At 47.8% G+C, this 20,325-nt stretch overlaps 1 protein-coding gene across 1 annotated transcript in view; it reads left to right on the top strand.

Moving 5' to 3' along the window:
• Positions 1–3,253: 3,253 nt before the first annotated feature.
• ppp2r3a (protein phosphatase 2, regulatory subunit B'', alpha) overlaps positions 3,254–20,325 on the top strand; it is a 34,857-nt gene continuing 17,785 nt past the window's right edge. Inside the window, 2 exon segments of the mRNA XM_060052611.1 lie at positions 3,254–4,426; positions 4,428–7,220. Of these exon segments, the coding sequence (XP_059908594.1) occupies positions 4,040–4,426; positions 4,428–7,220 (3,180 nt within the window). The 5' untranslated portion in view covers positions 3,254–4,039.

Here is a 20,325-nt window from a genome sequence, read left to right as displayed (position 1 = left end):
CTTTGTAGTAATGGTCATATTCACGTGTGTGTGTGTGTGTGTGTGTGTGTGTGTGTGTGTGTGTGTGTGTGTGTGTGTGTGTGTGTGTGTGTGTGTGTGTGTGTGTGTGTGTGTGTGTGTGTGTGTGTGTGTGTGTGTGTGTGTGTGTGTTATAACCATACAGTAAATATCTTTCCATCTGTCACAGTGGCTTCTGCTGAAATAGATCCAAGGTCACCAAGCAAAGTTTCTTAATCGGGACCAGATGACAGATTCAGCGGCAGAATCCCGTTGTTGACGTATAAACTTTTATCTGTGAAGTACAGAGACCGGCAGAAGTGTGTGTGTGTGTGTGTGTGTGTGTGTGTGTGTGTGTGTGTGTGTGGTGTGGTGTGTGGTGTGTGTGGTGTGTGTGTTTGTGTTTGTGGATGGGCCAGAGAAAGAAAGCATGCAGCCATTGTTTTTTTCAACATATCTTTGGCAGTTGTTTTTCCAGGTGCCAGCAGGCCCCCCTCCTCCCCAGTCTCTCGCTTTCTCTTTTTTTCACGGTCTCCAAGTAGGAACTCCTGCTCTGTAATGACCACAATGGATCTTATGTACCACACCTTCAGTCTGATGTTTAGTTTTGTTCCTCTTTTCCCTCTCTATTTGTCTGTCAACTCGGACGGCCTGGAAACGTTGCAAGTTTGAACACGAATCAGGACCTGTGGTGTGTGTGTTTGAGTACATAGTGGGGACCATGGGACGTGTTGTGAGGGGAAGTACTCATATTTTCCCATCCTTTTTTACGTGAAATTGGTCCAGTATTGAGTGAGAGTCTTCAGCCAATGTACTTCAGCCAATGTAGCCTATCGACAGAGGCTCAAACTGTTACTATAAGTGACAATTATTATGGAAAGGATCCTTGTGGAGTAATGCAACTTTTTATATTAACCTTTTCGCTTGATCTGGTTGGTATGTTATTGTGTATGACCAAGTCTTGTTCAAAGAAAAGTGTCCCTGTGAAACCTTGCAAGAGTTGGGTTGTTGCAGGAATGAAACGGTGGAAACGTGAGTTGGAGAGGGGGAGAGCCGTCAAGAGTTTGTTGAGTTGGACTGCAGAACGCCTAGCTTAGGGTTCTCTCAAATATTTGGGGAGGAGGGTTGAGATTGTAATGACAACTGGGAAAAGTCCTTCCAACAACTCCGCAGCCTTTCCATCATGTTGTCAGACACTTATAATGACTATCTGAGCCTGAAAAAAGAAGCGCTTTGAGACGATGTACAATGACGCAATGCTGTTATGGGCGTTTTTTTATTTGACCTTATTAATTGAGGATTCCACAAGGCTAGGCCGACCTGTTGCTAAAGATAGTGAGCTAGACATGTGTTTTGGGGAGGAGGTGCTTTGGGATTCTTTTTATGTTGGATACATTCAAAATGTAGCTTTAAGTGTGCAGATAAAAGTAGCTTCATATAGTTTGAGGTTAGGACCTCAAGCTGTGTTTGTGTATGTGTGTGTCTGTTTGTGAGTACGTGTGCGTGTGTGTTTTGTGTGTGTGTGTGCTCGCCTGAGTGTTTGTCTATATGTGAGTAAGAGTATGCATTAGTGGGAGGGTACAGCTCTCTGGAATGCAATCCCCTACCCCCCTACGCTTGGACTCAAGAAAGCAGTCTCTCACACACACACACAGAGAGAGAGAGAGAGGAGAGAGAGAGAGAGAGAGAGAGGAGAGAGAGAGAGAGAGAGAGAGGAGAGAGGAGAGAGAGAGAGAGAGAGAGAGAGAGAGAGAGAGAGAGAGAGAGAGAGAGAGGAGAGGAGAGAGAGAGAGAGAGAGAGAGAGAGAGAGAGAGAGAGAGAGAGAGAGAGAGAGAGAGAGAGAGAGAGGAGAGAGAGAATCATCGAATATGATCGGGGAGGGAGTTGTACAAGATGGAAAAGGATAGGGTGATGCAAAGTAGAATACAATGGGATAAATTGAGATGCTGGGAAGATTGAGCTGAGGCGAATGCAGTGCCAGGCACCACCGGCAACTGAGTTAATCAGTGGCGCCTTGGTGGGCGGTCACACAAGCATGCAGCCCAACAGCTGTTCCCGGGGACATACCTGTGCCCCTTGCTTCCGGAGGGCTGTCTCCGAGGAGGGTTTTATGGCCCTTCCTGTGACGACTGGGAGGGGGGGGGGGGGGGGGGATAAAAAGGAAGAACTTCTGAAGTTTTCAACTTGGAACCTATTTTTCATGCATTTGTCGCTGACGGGATCATCATGATGGAAAGAATCCCTGCATAGAAATAAACTTGTTTTGCTTCATGCTGTCTGTATTTTATTGCATTGTCTGTTTTTTATTGCATCGTATGTTGTTCAACTGAGTCTGGCTCAAGGAGAAGTTTCGCACTGAAATCTCGTTGCTTCATTGTCATAGGATATTTCCCCATTTTCGTGAACATCTCTTTTCCGCTGAACCTTATAGATAACACTAAGCTACGCTTTCTTTAGTTGTAGCTAGTTTTTTTTTTCCACGTTTCCACACTTCTCTGGTTGCAACAACTCCACTCTTGAGAGACGTCCGATTGAGTGAGACTTGGTTGGACACAATAACAAACAGACCGCTATCAAGCAAAGGTAAATTGACAAGTTTTATTCCTCTCTAGGGATTCGTTCAATAATGTTAGAATGGGGATATTTTAAATAACTAGCCCATTTTTCCGCGGATTATGACTGCAGCGTTCTCGCTCAATACCAGACCAGTGCAAACTCATTTTGTCCACACTAGTCCCTTAGACACAAATTATCGTTAAAAAAGGGAGAAAAACACACCCCTCTGTGGCCCCCTTCCTCTCCACCCTTTGATCTCAGTGTGTGTGCAGGCGTCTGTCTATTTGTGCATGCAGTTGGAACTGATGTGAAAGGAAGTTATGTTTTTTGGCCATTCTTTGATGATGATTTGACGATGATCGGCTGTCACTTGGACCGTAGTCAAAGGGAGGATTCAGTGCTTCTTAACTCGGAAACACACAAGTACTACAGATACCGAAGCATGGCTATTTGTCTCACACGTGGAATGAGTCACTCTCTATGATACATCTGTTAAAATGTATTTTGTTTCCTCTCTCTCTCTCTCTCTCTCTCTCTCTCTCTCTCTCTCTCTCTCTCTCTCTCTCTCTCTCTCTCTCTCTCTCTCTCTCTCTCTCTCTCTCTCTCTCTCTCTCTCTCTCTCTCTCTCTCTCTCTCTCCCCTCCCTCCCTCCCTCTCTCCCTTTACCCCTCCCTCTCTTATTCTCTTGCTAAACCACAGGTGGTATCCCCCCCATCAAGAGTGTCCCACTTCCGAGAGAGAGAGAGGGAGTCAACCACTTCACACAGAGAGAGTGAGAGCTCTCGAGCCCAGCCTAGCATCTGTGACGGTTCCCCTGTTAAACGGCAGCTGCGCCGAATTCAGCAAATGCTCCTCAGCCCCTCCAGGACGGAGCCAGACGCCAGGAGACTCGGGGGAGGAGGGGGTTCACCCTGCGTTTGGCTGCCCAGCGTGATGAGCCAAAGCTGGGGACCATGTTGAAGCCCAGCTGGCCATGGAACAGGCCCCTGGGGCTGCTTTTGTGCAGGCATGGATTATAGCCTTGCTGCTTGCTGATGCCGCCTCTCACTCTTTTTTTTTTTCTCGACGTGGATATCTGCCATGAGCATTGTTAAAGGATAATAAGGAGGAAGTGAAGGCTGTGAGTTGAGCCCCGTAGAAAGAGCAAGAGGAGGGCTTCCAGCAGCAGTGATGAAGAGGCCCTTCCTCCTCCCTGGCTCTCTCTACAGGGTCCCTGCTGGGGAACCTGTACCTTTTATCTAAGGCGTCTGCAGACTGTGAATCTCAAAGGGAATATTTATTCTGGATTCATAATTGGGGAAATCTTTCTGTGGAAATACGCAGCACACATTTTTGGGCTGACGAAACCCAAGGAATAAAGGAATGGATTATAAGCACAGCACTGTTTTATTGCTGCTCTATCTTTAAGCCATCTCTCTATTCTCCTTATACTTACACACTCACCTGTCACCCGTGCGCCCCTCTCGCCTCGCGGACCCCGTCGCCATGGCGGCGGCCTACCGCGTGGTGGTGAGCAGCGTGAGCTGTTACAACAGCGTGGTGGTGGACCGGCGGGTGCACAAGCACGCCGTGCACTACTGCGCGGGGCCGTGTGGCGCCGTGTCGCAGGGGCTTGACTGCGCCGTGGCCCACCGCGGCACGTGCTCTGAGCTGCTGGTGGCCCCCGAGCACGGGCCCCTGGACCGCAACTGTTCCATGCACACGTACTCTCATCACATCACCACGGCGACCGGGACGACCTACCAGGTCTCCGCCGGCCACGGGAATAGTCTTTCCGTGGACACGGGCGGGGGTCTGGAGAGGGCAGGGAGCACCGGCAACATGTCCGTGGGAGAGGAGAGCCCCCCGTGGAGGGTGAAGAAGTCCCCCGGCGGGGGGGGGCGGCGGCTCCATGGGGAACCTGGCGTCCGCCACCAGTCTGAAGGACATCACGGGCGAGGCCATCAACCTCGCCAGCGGGAAGCTCAAGGAGTTCTCCTTCGATAAGCTCCGCCTCTCCGCGTCCAGCCACGTCACCTTCCGCAAGGGCCGCAAGGTGCGCCCCGATTCGTTCAGCCGCCGCTCCACCGACCTGGACATCATCTACGGCCACTTCAGCTCCTCGGTGACCACCAACGGCTACACCGCTAACGCTAGCCCCGTGAATGGCACGGCGGCGGCGGCGGCGGCGGCGGCGTCCAACGACGAGAACCTCCCGCCGTTCACTGCGGCCAAAGGGCCGACGGTGGAGGAGGGGAAGGCGAAGGGGGCGGGCAGCTTGTCCGCGGTCACCAAGGTCGGCGGAGGCTCGACGGGCAGCCTCTCCAGCGCGTGCAGCGGGTCCCTGGACCAGGGCCTGAACACGGTGGCCTCGCTGTACCTCAACACACTGGGGGAGGAGAACCTGATCGCCAGGCTCCTGGAGAAGACCCGGGCCGAGGCGGGCAACGGAGCGGGCGGAGAGGACATCCGCGCCTGCCTGGACATCCTGCTGAAGTGCTCGGAGGACCTGAAGAAGTGCACGGACATCATCAAGCAGTGCATCCGGCGCAAGGGCCCCGGCGGGAGCGGATCGGACGACGAGGGGGCCAATCCCGAGAGCATTTACCGGGCTGTGATGACTCGACTGAGCTCCTACCTGAAGAGGCTTCCCCTGGAGCTGGAGGGCATCGGGGGTCTCGGCCGCCTGGTCGGTGGGCAAGGGGGCCCGGGGGCACCGTCCAGCGGGCACAGTGAGCTGGCGGAGCTCGTCAACAGCCTCCACTCCATCCAGCAGGGTCCCTTCTCCCCCATCTTCGGCCACGATCAACCCCCCCGATACGAGGATGTGGTGCAGTCCCCCCCGCTCCCGAAGTCCCCGTCCCTGCCCTCCTCTGCTCCGGCCCCGTCCAGCTGCTCAGCGACCTACTCATCGACTTCCTCCTCCAACTCCTCGTCCTCTTCCTCATCCCCTTCGAGGGCAGAGACCGTAAACGCCATGCAGCTGCAGGGCTCCAAACCGAGTCAGCTGACCAACGGACTGCAGCGTTCCCCCCACCACCATGCTCTCCCTCCCCCGGCGTTCACGCATTCTGCCTCCTCGCCTTCGTCGTCTCCGTCACACTCCCCTCTCCCACTCTACAACCACGCCCTGCCGGCAACCCCCATGGAGGCGCTCTTCATCGAGGAGGACGCCGATGTCGGCAAGAGTGGTGAACAGTCGTCCCCGCAAGCGTATACCCCCAGCAGGGGAGCGATGGAGAGACGTTCCCAGTCGCAGATCAGAAACGGCACGGCGTATGCAAAAGACACACTCCCAGCCTCCCCACCTCGCACACTCCGGAGCACCTTGGGTACTCCGTCATCCGGTGCCGGTTACAAGTCCTCGTGGGATTCGACAAGCCCTGCGGTCCCCAAAGCCGACCCGGGAACGCCGTACAGGAACGACGACATCGACAAGCTCCTGCTGGACTTGGAGAACCTCTCCCAGAGCATGAACCACCAGAGGGAGAAAGAGCCTCCTCTGCCGGTGAAGACCAGGAAGATGACGGGGGAGGGTGGCGTGGGCAAGACTGCCACCCTTGCTCCACCCCAGCCCTCTGCAAAGCTTCAATCCAAGGCACAGACCCAGACACCAGCGAATCACCATTTCACCAATGGCTCTAACTCCAAGGCCACACAAGGCCTGACACCTGTGCCTCTCCCGGGGGAAGGCCATGGAGAAGGTGGTGGTGGTGGGGGGGGGGAAGAGGACGGGGCCCTGCTTCTGCGGATCCTGGAGAGCATCGAGAGCTTTGCTCAGGAATTGGTGGACTCTGGGGCGGGGAGCACCGGCAGTTCGGAGAGGAGCAGTGGGAAGGAGAGGGAAGTGATGAGACTTCTGCAGGATACACTTGCCACGGCCGGCAGGGCTGACACCCCTCCTCAGAGCACACGGATGTCGGCGCTTGCCTCTGTGCCGCCCGTGAACCGACCTGAACCGGTTCCTGCTGTGCCTCCGAAACACAGCCACTCGAACCCTCCTGCGGCTTCGCCAGCACCCGTCCCTCACACACCCGTCCCTCACACACCCGTCACTCACACACCCGTCCCTCACACACCCGTCCCTCACACACCCGTCCCTCACACACCCGTCCCACACACACCCGTCACTCACACACCCGTCCAACACACACCCGTCCCACACACACCCGTCCAACACACACCTGTCACTCACACACCCGTCCCACAGACACCCGTCCCACACACGCCTGTCACTCACACACCCGTCCCACACACACCTGTCCCTCACACACCTGTCCCACAGACACCCGTCCCACACACGCCTGCTCCCTCTGAACCTCTGTTTGCGGCTGTACCGGAACTTTTATCTCTTCTTCTGGCACAAGCGTCCACCACCACCACCACCACCACCACAGCACCCATCCCCGCCCCCCCGCCCCTACCCGAGGCCAAGCACAAGGTCCAAGCCGAGGAATCGGAGACCCCTGCGGCAAAAACGTCCGCGCCTTCACCTGGAGCCCTACCTTCTCCACCGGTCGTCCTAAACACCTCGACTCCGGACACTGCTCAGCCCGAAGCCTTGGCCACCGTCGTTGAGGTGACCACCGTCGCCGTCAGGGATGATGACGGCCCCGTGGGCAGCCCTGCTGCTGTGAGGAGCACCGGCTCCACCCTCCTGATTCAGCAGACTCCTGAAGTGATCCGGGTGAGTGGCACACCAATGAATGCATGCATGAAATAATGTCAAGGTGTCAAAAACAATGCTACAAGCTGGTTGGCTGATATCACATTTAGATTGCAAAAATCAATTAGATTGCAATTCTCTCATGTTTACGTTCCACCCATGTGACTGTAAGTGCAGTGATTACATACTAAAGTCAGTGCGAGGGTTTAATGGTGCTGTCACGTTAAAATTGTACCGGGGGCGAAAATTGTACCGGCCTACGTCATCGTTTGTTTACATCCTGACAACCTGCCCGGCAACAGACTACGCGATGCAGAAAACATGTTTCCAAACGACGAAATAACATAATACAGATAGCGGATCGCTATCTGTATTATGATAGATAGAGATAACAATTGTTTTTACTTTATATTTGTATTGTATTTAATTGTTTAATCGAAACAATAAAAAACTTTGCCCGCGAAACTGCAGAACGCGTCAAATGACAAATGTTTTGCCCGCGAAACGGGCGATCGCGTCAAATGACGTAGGAAGGTTCTTGAAACATAATACAGATAACGGATCGCTAGATAACACTTGTTTTTACTTTATATTTGTATTGTATTGAATTGTTTAATCGAATTTAGCTAGTAAATAAAGTAAAAACAAGTGTTATCTAGCGATCCGTTATCTGTATTATGTTTCAAGAACCTTCCTACGTCATTTGACGCGATCGCCCGTTTCGCGGGCAAAACATTTGTCATTTGACGCGTTCGGCCGTTTCGCGGGCAATTTTTTTTATTGTTTCGATTAAACAATTAAATACAATACAAATATAAAGTAAAAACAATTGTTATCGCTATCTATCATAATACAGATAGCGATCCGCTATCTGTATTATGTTATTTCGTCGTTTGGAAACATGTTTTCTGCATCGCGTAGTCTGTTGCCGGGCAGGTTGTCAGGATGTAAAAAAAAACGATGACGTAGGCCGGTACAATTTTCGCCCCCGGTACAATTTTAACGTGACAGTGCCATAAGGGGGTCAGCGTAGCTGCTGGAGTTAGTAAAGGAGTGGGATGGATGATTGTTTATTAGCTGTGGTCAAGTTGCTGATACAGTGTCTTTGTATCTGGACTGAAATAGAAAACTGACTCTCCCTTCCGTGGAATTGTACAGCTCAGTGTTAGGAGTGGCTCACTGTTGACTTTTCCTGGAGACTGTGTGGGTGTGTGTGTGTGTGGGTGTGTGTGTGTGTGTGTTTGTGTGTGTGTGTGTGTGTGATTTGCCCTGACTTTGCTCCTTACAGAATATTTCAGAGGTAATTTAGGGTTGTGCTTAAGGCAGAGCGAGGCAGAGGTTGTGTGTCTGTGTGTGTGTGTGTGTGTGTGTGTGTGTGTGTGTTTGTGCACGTGGCGCCCAAACTAAGATTTAAGACTCAAGAGGGCAATCCAGGCTTTAATGTTTTGTGTGTGTGTGTAAGGAAAGAAATTAAAGACTTAACTAAGACACACACACACACACACACACACACACACACACACACACACACACACACACACACACACACACACACACACACACACACACACACACACACACACACACACACACACACACACACACACACACACACACACACACACACACACACACACACCTCTGCCTCGCTCTGCCTTAAGCACAACCCTAAATTACCTCTGAAATATTCTGTAAGGAGCAATGTCAGGGCAAATCACACACACACACAGACAGACAGACAGACAGACAGACAGACAGACAGACAGACACACTGTTATGGAACTATGGGATGGAAAATATTTATTTTCCCACCTCATGCCTTTTATCTCTCTCTCTCTCTCTCTCTCTCTCTCTCTCTCTCTCTCTCTCTCTCTCTCTCTCTCTCTCTCTCTCTCTCTCTCTCTCTCTCTCTCTCTCTCTCTCTCTCTCTCTCTTGTTTGTGTCTTATTGATTGTGTGTTTTCATGTGTGTGTCTTGGATTGGGTAAGCTTGCTGGATGGTATAACCCTATAGGGGACCTATTACTGCTGCCACTGCCAAAGCTTCACCATGGAAGCTGCAGCATAGTTCACAACCAGCATTCCACACCTTATCTTACTTTTCTTTCTTCTCTCTTTCCATCCATCCACTTATGCATGTTCTTACTTCACCCTTTACTCCATCCTGCATCCCATCTCTCTTTCTCTCACTCTCTCTCACACACACACACACACACACACAAACACACACTGACAACACACAAACACACACACAGAGACACACACGCATCCCCCCATAGACCGAGGCCCAGTCCTAAGTGGTGCCCCTCAGCCACTGGCTGTCCTGTGTTATTTCCGGAGCGGAGGATGTGTTGTTGCTGTGTGACAGGCAGAGCCAACAGGCGGAGTTCGTTCGAGTGATAGGTTGTGGGGGTGGGGGGTGGAAGTGGTGGTTGGGGGGGGGGGGGGGGGGGGTTAGGATTGTTGCCACACATAGTGTTAATGGTGTCATTACCCCCAACCCCAGCGCTCAACAGGCCTTCCCTCTCCTCGCCTTGCCTGGGCTGGACCTAAATCAGTACCCCCCCCCCTCCTCCCCCTCCTCCCCCCTCCCCCCACACTCCTACCCCCGCCCGCCAGTCGTACTATGGCATCTCACTAACAGACTCACTGTCGCCACAGTGTAACGGGACCTGCGCGTGCAGGTGTGTTTTCGCGTCTATGCCCACGTCACATGCACGTAGGCCAGGTGCCGTGTGTGTGGATCAAATGAGTCACTCTGTTGTGTGTGTGTGTGTGTGTGTGTGTGTTTGTGTGTGTGTGTCAGTGTGTGTGTGTGTGTGTGCGTGTGCGTGTGTGTGTGTGTATGTGTCAGGGTGTGTGTGTGTGTGTGTGTGTGTGTGTGTTTGTGTGTGTTTGCTGGCCGTCGCCCCTGTGCTACCGTGGGTCACAGCTGAGTTTGGGAATAGCTCTAGGACATCCAACACCAGCTCTGGTACTCTGGGAATTATGTTAATATCAGCCCAGCAACAAGACCGCCCCTGGGGTCAATTGCACATTAAACTGCCAATCAGACTGTAAACAAGACGAGCCCCTCACACTTTGCACATGTGAGTGCCTGCCTGCCTAACTCCCTGAAAGTGCTCCTTGGATTCATTATGATTGGCCCCTATCATTGCCATTCATCTGAACTTTCATCGGAATTTGAAATTTTGTTTTTAAGTTCTTAGCTCTGATCGGAACTTGGCTCGATCAGAATTGAGCCTTTTATAAGCACATTTTGTGATCTGATTTAAGGTCTAGTTGGAATTTCTCTGATCGGAACTTGGCATTGATAAATTGTGATTCATTTGATTAAAAAGTGCTTTAAGCCTGTGGCCACTAGCATTTCGCTTTTTGCTGACTTTCTTTAGGTTCCCTCTCTTCACAACTATCGAGCTCGTAGTGCGTGTGCTTGAGTTTGTGTGTGTGTGTGTGTGTCTGTATGCATGTTCCTGCGTGTGTGTGTGTGTGTCTATATGCACCTTCCTGCTTGTGTGCACATGATACCGTTTACTGCCATAGAAAAGGCACATGATCAGCAGAGATATGCTCTCCCTTGCGTCTGGCCATTCATGCGGAGGTCGTGTGTACTCTCAACCTCAAGTTCAAACCATTTGAACTCAAACCTCTTTTACAGCTGACCTTTCAAAGGCCCAATCAGATTATGGTTTGAGAAGTACAAGGAGTTCAAACAGGGGACGTAAAGCTACAGGCGCAGTCGGTTACCTCTGAAACTCGCTTTTCCTTTGTTTTTTTCTGTTTTACTTGTGCCTCCTCAAAGGTGAATGTTTTTAGGTTTGCATGCCTTAGTATGTATGCCAAGTATTTGTAAACCTGTTAAGATAAACATGTTTTAATAATATATGAATAAACTGCCTGCCTGTGTGTGTGTGTGTGTGTGTGTGTGTGTGTGTGTGTGTGTGTGTGTGTGTGTGTGTGTGTGTGTGTGTGTGTGTGTGTGTGTGTGTGTGTCTGAATATGCCGACTGCATCACACCCCGTCACTGAGTGCAGACCATAAAGCTCTCCCCATGTGCTTAAGCCTTAATGCAGAGTCTGCTGCACCTGTCAGAAACCCCACCATTAATCTCCATGGAGACAGCAGAAGCCAGCCTATATGAGTCAGATGCAGGGGCCAGGCCAGTCAATTTTTGAGTGATGGGGATTGCATCAGAAAACTGGCAAGAAGGAGGCCAAAATTAGGCCTTGAGGTTTTTGAATTTCTGAGCATTGCCTCTCAGATCGTCAGGGTTGGAATCTTCTCTTTATTTACTCTGTGACAGCTTATGCATGGCCCCTCTGTGTTTTGGATGAAATTTAAGTGGAGATATTTGAGAAGATGTTTCTCTATATTTAGCTCTTGTGTTTGTCAGTGGGTGTCCTTCAAAACCAACGCTGACAAGCTTCACACACACACACACACACACACACACACACACACACACACACACACACACACACACACACACACACACACACACACACACACACACAGAGATTGACAACTTAATCAAGTACAGCGTTGGTCGGAGTGTTTACGTCAACGGTATGTTTTTCTTGTCTAGAATAGAAAAGCCACATTTAGCTTGGATCTTGGAGCTCACGTTGTTGGTGTAGCTACCATAACAGGCTGAAATGTTTCCGTCAAACTGTCTCGGAACACACGCCCCAGGTTAAATTCTCCAAAGTGGAGCTTTAGAAAAAAATCGTTGACATAGTAACAAACTGAATGATGACTGCACAGGGCTCAGAATTGGACTCATGTGTAATCATGATTCAACGCTGCCAGTGATGCGTTAGTCATGACTGAAGGCCGTCATAGTGTTGCAAAGATTCCCCTTTTTAACCGCCAATGCGCAAGCATATGTCGACACGGTTCATCTAACTTCTCTCTCACTCTTGTCGGCTGTGACATGACATGTCACAGTGATTAGAGTGTCCACTCTGCTTGTAACTTTGGATAAAAAAGTCTGCTAAATAACTAAATATTAGTCAACTAAATCACTAAGCTAAGTAGTTTAATATATATAAATGAGCAAAGAAACCTATTAACAATGCAAGTTGTCCTAGAAAAGTTCAAAGTTTCAGACAATCTCAATACTGCAGTGTTGCTGGTTCGATTCCGCTGTTCAAAGTGTTGACATGTCCTTTACCAAGACATCCTACTCCTAAGCCACTCCTGGCTAGCAATTGCCACCATGCAAGGTTTGACTCTTCCAACTGTGCGTGGTGGGCATAGCTGTTCTGTGAGTGATGCAAACAAGTAAAGTGCTTTGAGTGCCCCTAGTGGCCTGAAATTGCTGGTGCCAGTGTATAATAGTGTGTATTAGCTCCACAGTCACTCACCATGCCTAGGCTTGTATCTAATGAGCCAGAGAGTTTAAGTCTCTGTACTGACACAGAGCCTGAACACCCCTTACTAGGGGAGATAAGAGCAGAGGGAACAACAATGCTTGAGTTTATGTAAGAAACAGCATGAGAGACTTATCATAAGCAAACACTGTGAACTTGGCGCAAAGAGTACTTCTGGGGACCGAGGGGAGGGTATTGAACAGCGAGAGGGGGCGTTGAGTTGTTGGCCCAGGCTTAGGTTAGCATGACATCACCCTTCGGCTGTGTTTGCAGGAAATTAGGTCAGAGCAGGAACCTTGTTGGGACAGGGGAGCACTTCCACACAGGTGCGAGTGGACGCAGCTACAAGCACACGCATGCACACGGACACAAACACACAGCCACAAATACACACACACACATATTTATATCATTGATTAACCAACTGGGCCTGTGCTGGTATGTATGACTGTTAGGGATCGAATAGAATTAAAAGGACTAAAGTTAAGTGAAGACACTGGAAAAGGTCCAGGCAGACATACACGCACGGAGCCACGCACGCACACACATGCACACACACTTTGGACCCACAGGAACCTTGGTTCAGACTCATACAATGGGGGCTTATGAAGTACACACACACACACACACACACACACACACACACACACACACACACACACACACACACACACACACACACACACACACACACACACACACACACACACACAGTAGGTGCACACTCTTTGCCTTTAAGGGAGTGACATAATGATCCAGCATTCAATCTGGGATATAATCCAACTGATGTTTCCCAGCGCTCGTGCACACACACACACACACACACACACACACACACACACACACACACACACACACACACACACACACACACACACACACACACACACACACACACACACACACACACACACACACACACACACACACACACACACACACACAAATAGAGCACACTATTGTGTAGGTCAGACTTTTATTTCATAGGCTTTTTGACTTCGAGAGGCATATGGCGTAACGCATCCGTTGGCCTCCCCCCTGATCACCATGGAAACCAGAACAACATGTTTATAAATGCCAGAGTAGCTCCTCGAAAACACGATTTGTGCAGTTAAACTGGTAAACGTGGACACGATAGCATCCTGAGTTTTGTATAGTTTCCTACCAACCATTATCCTGGCTGTGTGTATGTGCGTTTATATTGCTTATGTGTTTTTGTGTGTGTGTTGAATAAAATAATTATTGGCAGGAGGGCGGTGTGTTATCCCCATGGTTACGACCCATAGCAACCTTTTTGATACTATCTTGCTTGCATAGTTTTGTATGAGCATTGTAATGAGGGATGTTATGTCTGGTTTAGAATAACACGTGGCGCTATTCTAGAAGTGTCCAAGAAGCTTAACCCTTAAAGCGGACAATCTTAATAAACAGGGTTTAAAAAACAGATTGGTGCATCCCTAGTTTAGTTATCATGGTAGCTCCCTGACAGACCCACAGTCCAGCTGTATTGATATGCAGACAAAGAGCTGCTGCCCTCTAGTGTTCCCCTACGCATATCACAGACGCACATGCTTCATGAAGATGTTCTAAAGCAGCATCTGCAGGTTGAGTTGGGAATTAACACCCACGTGACATCTGCACCATGTTGACTGTACAATACAAAACCCTACTCCTCACCTACAAAGCTCTCCACAACCTAGCCCCCAGTTACCTCTGCGACCTCCTCCAAGAATACACTCCCTCCCGCTCCCTCCGCTCAACCTCTGCTGGACTACTATGTATCCCCACATCACGACTCACTACAATGGGTGCCCGGTCATTCAGCTGTTCAGCACCCAGGCTCTGGAACTCCCTCCCCCCACACATAAAACAGTCAGACACCATTACAACCTTCAAGTCACAACTCAAAACTCACCTGTTCAAACTCGCACACAACGTCTAACTGATCACTGTTTTGATTGTTTGTTTGTTTTTTGTTTTATTTATTTTTTATTTTTTATGTTTATTTATTTTATTTTTTTTTCCACAATGTCTTGTTTTTTTTTTAAACGATTTATGATGACTATATGCTCTGTAAGGTGACCTTGGGTGTCTTGAAAGGCGCCTCTAAATTAAATGTATTATTATTATTATTATTTATGTTTTTTGACCGCAGCCACCACTTCTGTTAAAAACAATATTAACGACTACTTACTCTAAAGTCATCCGCTAAAAGAATATTTCTCAAGGAGGCCTAAATTTGGATTCAGGACATTGGCGTTTAAACCCAGCGGCTTTTCGCTTGGAGTTAAACATCATAATTCCTAGACTCTCCACCCCTCTACGACGAAAGGTCCCAAGAATTAATTACATCCATCAACCTAAGCCCTGTAAACATAAATAATGGCTAAAGGGAAAAAGGGACCACAGGCTTAAACCGAGTGATCTGTTTCTCAGAGGGTCACTCAACAAAATCGCTTTGATTTAGTTTCTGTCCGATCATGACTAATCCTAATGTGTATAGTGTTAGGCACTTTGAAGATTGTCTTTGAGTGGTTTAGGGCTTGTTTCGAATATCTGTGGCTACTAAGTGGAAGATCTTACAATAATTTGGGGGGCTTGGGGAACATTTGGTGATCGACAATCATGTTGCTAAACTGTCAAAGTAACCACAAGTAACCACAAGTTTCCTCTTAAAAATGACTAACGAATGCCGTAGACGAGCCGTCCACCCTTGGAAGTATTTCCATGAAAATGTTAATTTCGCCATCAGGGCCGTTGGGCTTGTTATTGTTCGCTTGTGCAATGAATAGACTGTTAAATTGCCGCTGCTTATCCAGGTTTGCTTCCTCTGTGAAATTAAAACAAAGGAAGTGTCGATCCCCGGTCAACCAATTAAGGGTGTGCAATATGACAATATTTGGTAGTGAACGAGAGACCGTTAGCATTGTGCTAAAGTGAACGTTCGGTCAATCGCAGTTCTGTGGCTCATCCAAAAGTGTTTTTCTCAGCTAAATCCTAAATCAGACATCCAATCAGGGTTATTACCTTCAAAAAAAGTTAGGCCTACTGGACAGCTGTAGAATAGGGTGTGTGTGTGTGTGTGTGTGTGTGTGTGTGTGTGTGTGTGTGTGTGTGTGTGTGTGTGTGTGTGTGTGTGTGTGTGTGTGTGTGTGTGTGTGTGTGTGTGTGTGTGTGTGTGTGTGTGTGTGTGTGTGTGTGTGTGTGTGTGTGCGTGCGTGCGTGTATGGTGAAGCTCCGTCTGAAAAGCGGTTCATTTTTACAACGGTACTAAAAAAGTATCACAAAGCTGTTGTGGGTCATATAGCCATGGGGTATATCCATTGTAAAACTTTATGTTTTTGATAGTCAATCACTTAGTGACTTTCCACTCTGCTAGGAGCTATGCTTGGTAATGTTATTTTCGTGATGTCTAACTGCCTTTTGAGTATGCTCCTCGAGGTCACGACGAAGAGTCACCTGTGGCAGGGTGTGTGTGGGGTGGTTCATGTTGATCGCAGAGTACAGGCGAGGGTTATGCTTCCCAGACACTATTATAAATGGATGGACTGCATTTTTATAGCGCTTTTTTGTAACCAGTGGCCACCCAAAGCGCTTTACAGTATTGCCTGACATTCACCCATTCACACACCCATTGACGAACCGACGGCAGCGACAGCCGGCTCTTCGGGAGCAGTACGGGTGAGGTGCCTTGCTCAGGGACACATCGACACTCTAGGAGGAGCCGTGGATCGAACTAGCAACCTTAGATTTACCATTCAACCTGCTCTTCCTCCTGAGCTACTGCTGCTCCCATTATAAACCCGTGGTGTGTTGATGTGTGATGCCCGAGCAGCGGTTGATATGTTGTTATGTTGGTGTCCGAAACAGGGTAAGGCTTCCCGGGCACTTATAGTATAACGCCACAGTGTGTGAAGGTTACATAATAAAACATCGCTCATTATAGCGCTCAGACACAACGGCGGTACTAAAAATGTATCACAAGGTTGTTGTGGGTCGTAACCATGGGGATAACACCCCCCCCCCCCCCCCCCCTTCCTAGCACTCTCAGCAAAAAAGGTATTTTGAAATGTGTTCGAAATCTAGCTGAAAAAGTGGGTACACTTACACCTGAATGTTATGTAGGTATTCTTATGAAACCAATGCTAAACCATGTTAAAATTCTTTATTTTTTTTGTTTGGTGGTACTGTAAAGCATCATGCAAAATAAACATAAATACCGTGATAAGTTCATGGTTCATGATCCTGCAAGAATTTATAGAAGATATTTTTGCCATATCACCCACCCCTACAACCAATAACACAATTTAGATGGGACTAACAAATAGGGTCACTGGTTTCCAGTGCTGAACTGTGATCTTATTGGCTAGTCCCAACTAACTGAATCCCAACCAATAGGATCACAGTTTGGGTCCTGTTTATTGCTTAAGCTGGATATGGCCCCTCCTCTCATAGAGGAGTCAGACCAGAGTCAGGCAGACTTTCTCATGCAGGGTAAGCTTACATAATCTGTCATCTCAAGATAGATGGCTGTTTGGGAAGGCATCGCCGTGTGTGTGTGTGTGTGTGTGTGTGTGTTAAAATAGGGATGCCAAGCTTAACCCCTTATGAAGTATTTTATGGTTGTCAGCAGACCCGCCGTTACCCGTGTCTCTCGTCCACCGGGGGAAATCCTTTGGGTGTTGCAGACGCCTGAAATCATTTAACTTGGGTTTAGGTTTCTGGCCAGTAGATCAGTCATTACTGGGTGACTGAAGTAAGGGGGCTGAACTTGAGGCTGTTTTGAAGTGATCCGATAGTGATCCAAGGCCCCTTCTCAGCAAAGGGGCTGGTTGAGAATCCCCTTGGCTATGTTCATTCATTCTATAATTATTTCATCCAATTTTTTTTTTATTATGCATTTATAATATTTGATTGCTTAAAATCCTAGAAGAATAAACAGTTTTCCTTATTTATACTTTTACCCCCTGCTTTCGTAAGCATTATAAGGTTAATGTAATATATGCAGGTTATTAAACTGTATCGAATTGAGTGGCATCTAGCAGAACAGACTTGGCAGACATTAAATATAATATGTTTGTGTATATATATGTGTGTCTATTAATCCATGAAAATAAGAATAACTAGAATAGAATAACATCACTTAAGAATGAGCCTTTTATATCTACATACAGAGCGGGTCCTTCCCTTGGAGTTATACTGTATATAAGTATCTGAGACGCCTAACCCTATTTCGGACGCAAACCATATAGCCAGTGAAGATGAGCTTATCCTCCAAAAATATCCTATGTATTAGAGGACTAAATTAAAATGGAGTTTCACACACTTGCAAGTAAACTTGTAGCGCCGACTGCTATCCAGATTTATCATCAATAAATATAACAATATTGTCTCTCTCCATCATCTTATGCTGTCTCTCTTCTTGGCATTTGGCAAACTACACAACTAATGCCAGGGTGTGTTCTTGCTCTGCCCAATTTATCGAGTATGCATCGAGAAGTGACTTGTGTGGAGCCGGGATACCGAAATATCCCAGAATGCATAACAATTGGCAATGTTGGAGGAGAAAACACACAACTGTTGGCTGTAACTCTGGTCCATTTTTATGCTTTTTTGTTGAATTTTCATTCGACATTGACATTCATTCACCATCATCCACAACAACCACCCTCAATAACTTCTTTTTTCCAGCCACTGGCTTTCTGGATGTAGGCTACATTTCTTGGAAGAAGAGAAGAGGCAGGGCTGTTTTTTATTTCATGTTTGGTTTTATTGGATGAAGATAACCGGATGGTTGCCAAGACGACCTCAGATGGTGACGTCATCAAGTAGTAGACTGCTGTTCTGACTACCGAATGAGGGGCAGCCCATTCTGGGTAGTTTGCACTCCCGAGCCAAACTCCCAAGTACGCAAGTCCGAACTTGGCGTTCTTGGTATTGAGAAAGATGTCATTGTTGCTTTGGATGTCATTGTTTGACAGGATGTGGATGTGGCCAACAGGAAGTTATCCATGTCATCTGTTGTTAAAGGAGAACTTCACGAGAGACCTGATTTTTTCTTGAGTGGACGGGTTCCCAGAGTGTGTGTATGTCTGTGTGAGTTGGTGTATGTGGATGCATGTGTGAAATCTGCACTGCTCCCAAACCAGAAATAAGTGTTGTACCATCTCTGATTTACACATATGTTTACTTATAGTGGGGTAGAATATTGTGTGTGTGTGTGTTCGCTTCTGTGAGGGTGTGTGGTTGGAGTGTTTAGGAAGTTGTAATGTTCGCACTATCCCCTCGCCATTACCCCTGAGAGGTAAAGAGGCGGTTCCTGTGACCATTAATAACCACACGCACACCCACACACACACACACACACACACACACACATTATCCATAGTTCTATTTAAGACTGCTTATGCTAATGTTAGATGACTTGGTTTAGAGTGTGGTTGCGTGTGTCTCATGCACCTGTCTGGCCCATGTTGCTGACTCACCTTTTCCCATAGATAACGCTGTTATCTGATAATGTCTTTATTGAGCATGTAGAGGGTTATGGGATCTTGCTCAAGGATTCCTAAAGGTGAGACAGTTGGCATCAGGTATTAAACCCAGTAGCTTTTGGCTGGCACCCAAACCATTAAACGATTTGCCCTCGGCCATTGAACGATCATGCTAAGATATTTTCTAACTACTTCGTGTGTTGGCCATAAAATATTTTTTTCCAAATTCAACCAATGGATAATGCATATATATGCATATCCTGGACATGAATAATTCAACTTTTCTGCAATTGTTTAACGGACACAGAGTTGATGTTGCAGACAACACCACTTGGAAGCAGTACTCTAAATACTATAATATTTCAAGAAATCGAGTGTGACATTTTCCCAAGTACTCACATTAGTTGAGCCTGACCACAGCTCTGTCTCCTGTTTACTTGCGGTGAACTTGTTTTAATGTGGTAACCCTGAGTAAAGCAGGGAAGTTGTGGCCGGTGTAATGAGCAACCAGGCTCTAGGACCCAGGGGGAGGCTTTTTTTGCAAGGGCTAGGTTACACCACCTGTCATTCAGACAGGAAAAGAGCACACAGCTGCCTGAGAGCATCTGTTCTCTACACACACACGCACACACACACAGCTCTTTATACCGCCATTAATGATAGAACTCACACCGCATGACAAGGGACGATGAGAGGGCATGAGAGGGGAAATTGTGGGAACTCATTTTCAGGCGATATTGTCATATTGGGAGACTGAAGCTTTTGAACTCTCCGGATCTTGCGCTGTCAGTTAGTGTGAACATTAATTGTGATTGGTTAGTGGTAGGGGAGATGGGTTGTGTGTGTATGTGTTTGTGGGTGGGTGTGTGTGTTGTGGGGCAGGGTGGATCGGGCCATGACCTTTGACCTCGGAGCAAAGTACAGTCATGATCAGGTCCTATGGGGGTTCTATTGAGAAAGGGTTGGCCTGAGATGTCCAAGATGACATAATAATGCCCACGTCTGACCTTATTATTACATACCAAAACATAATTGAATCATCACAAATTTAATCTGGTTTTAATTTGACACAAGCACTGTGTATCTATATAAATGTATATTTGTACATTGACGGTCAACAACAACTAGATGGCACTGTTTATACTACTCCTCTTCAAATAGACGAACAACACTTTGCAGTTGTTACACTAGTTCACTGTTCAAACAAATACGAGCACTGTAGCGGACAGTTTGTTAGTGTTTAGTAACATAGGAGCCTTTATAC

This window comes from Gadus macrocephalus, chromosome 5 (genome assembly GCF_031168955.1).
Source record: "Gadus macrocephalus chromosome 5, ASM3116895v1".
In the NCBI taxonomy this organism is placed as follows: domain Eukaryota; kingdom Metazoa; phylum Chordata; class Actinopteri; order Gadiformes; family Gadidae; genus Gadus; species Gadus macrocephalus.
This window is presented reverse-complemented; position numbering and strand designations above follow the sequence as displayed.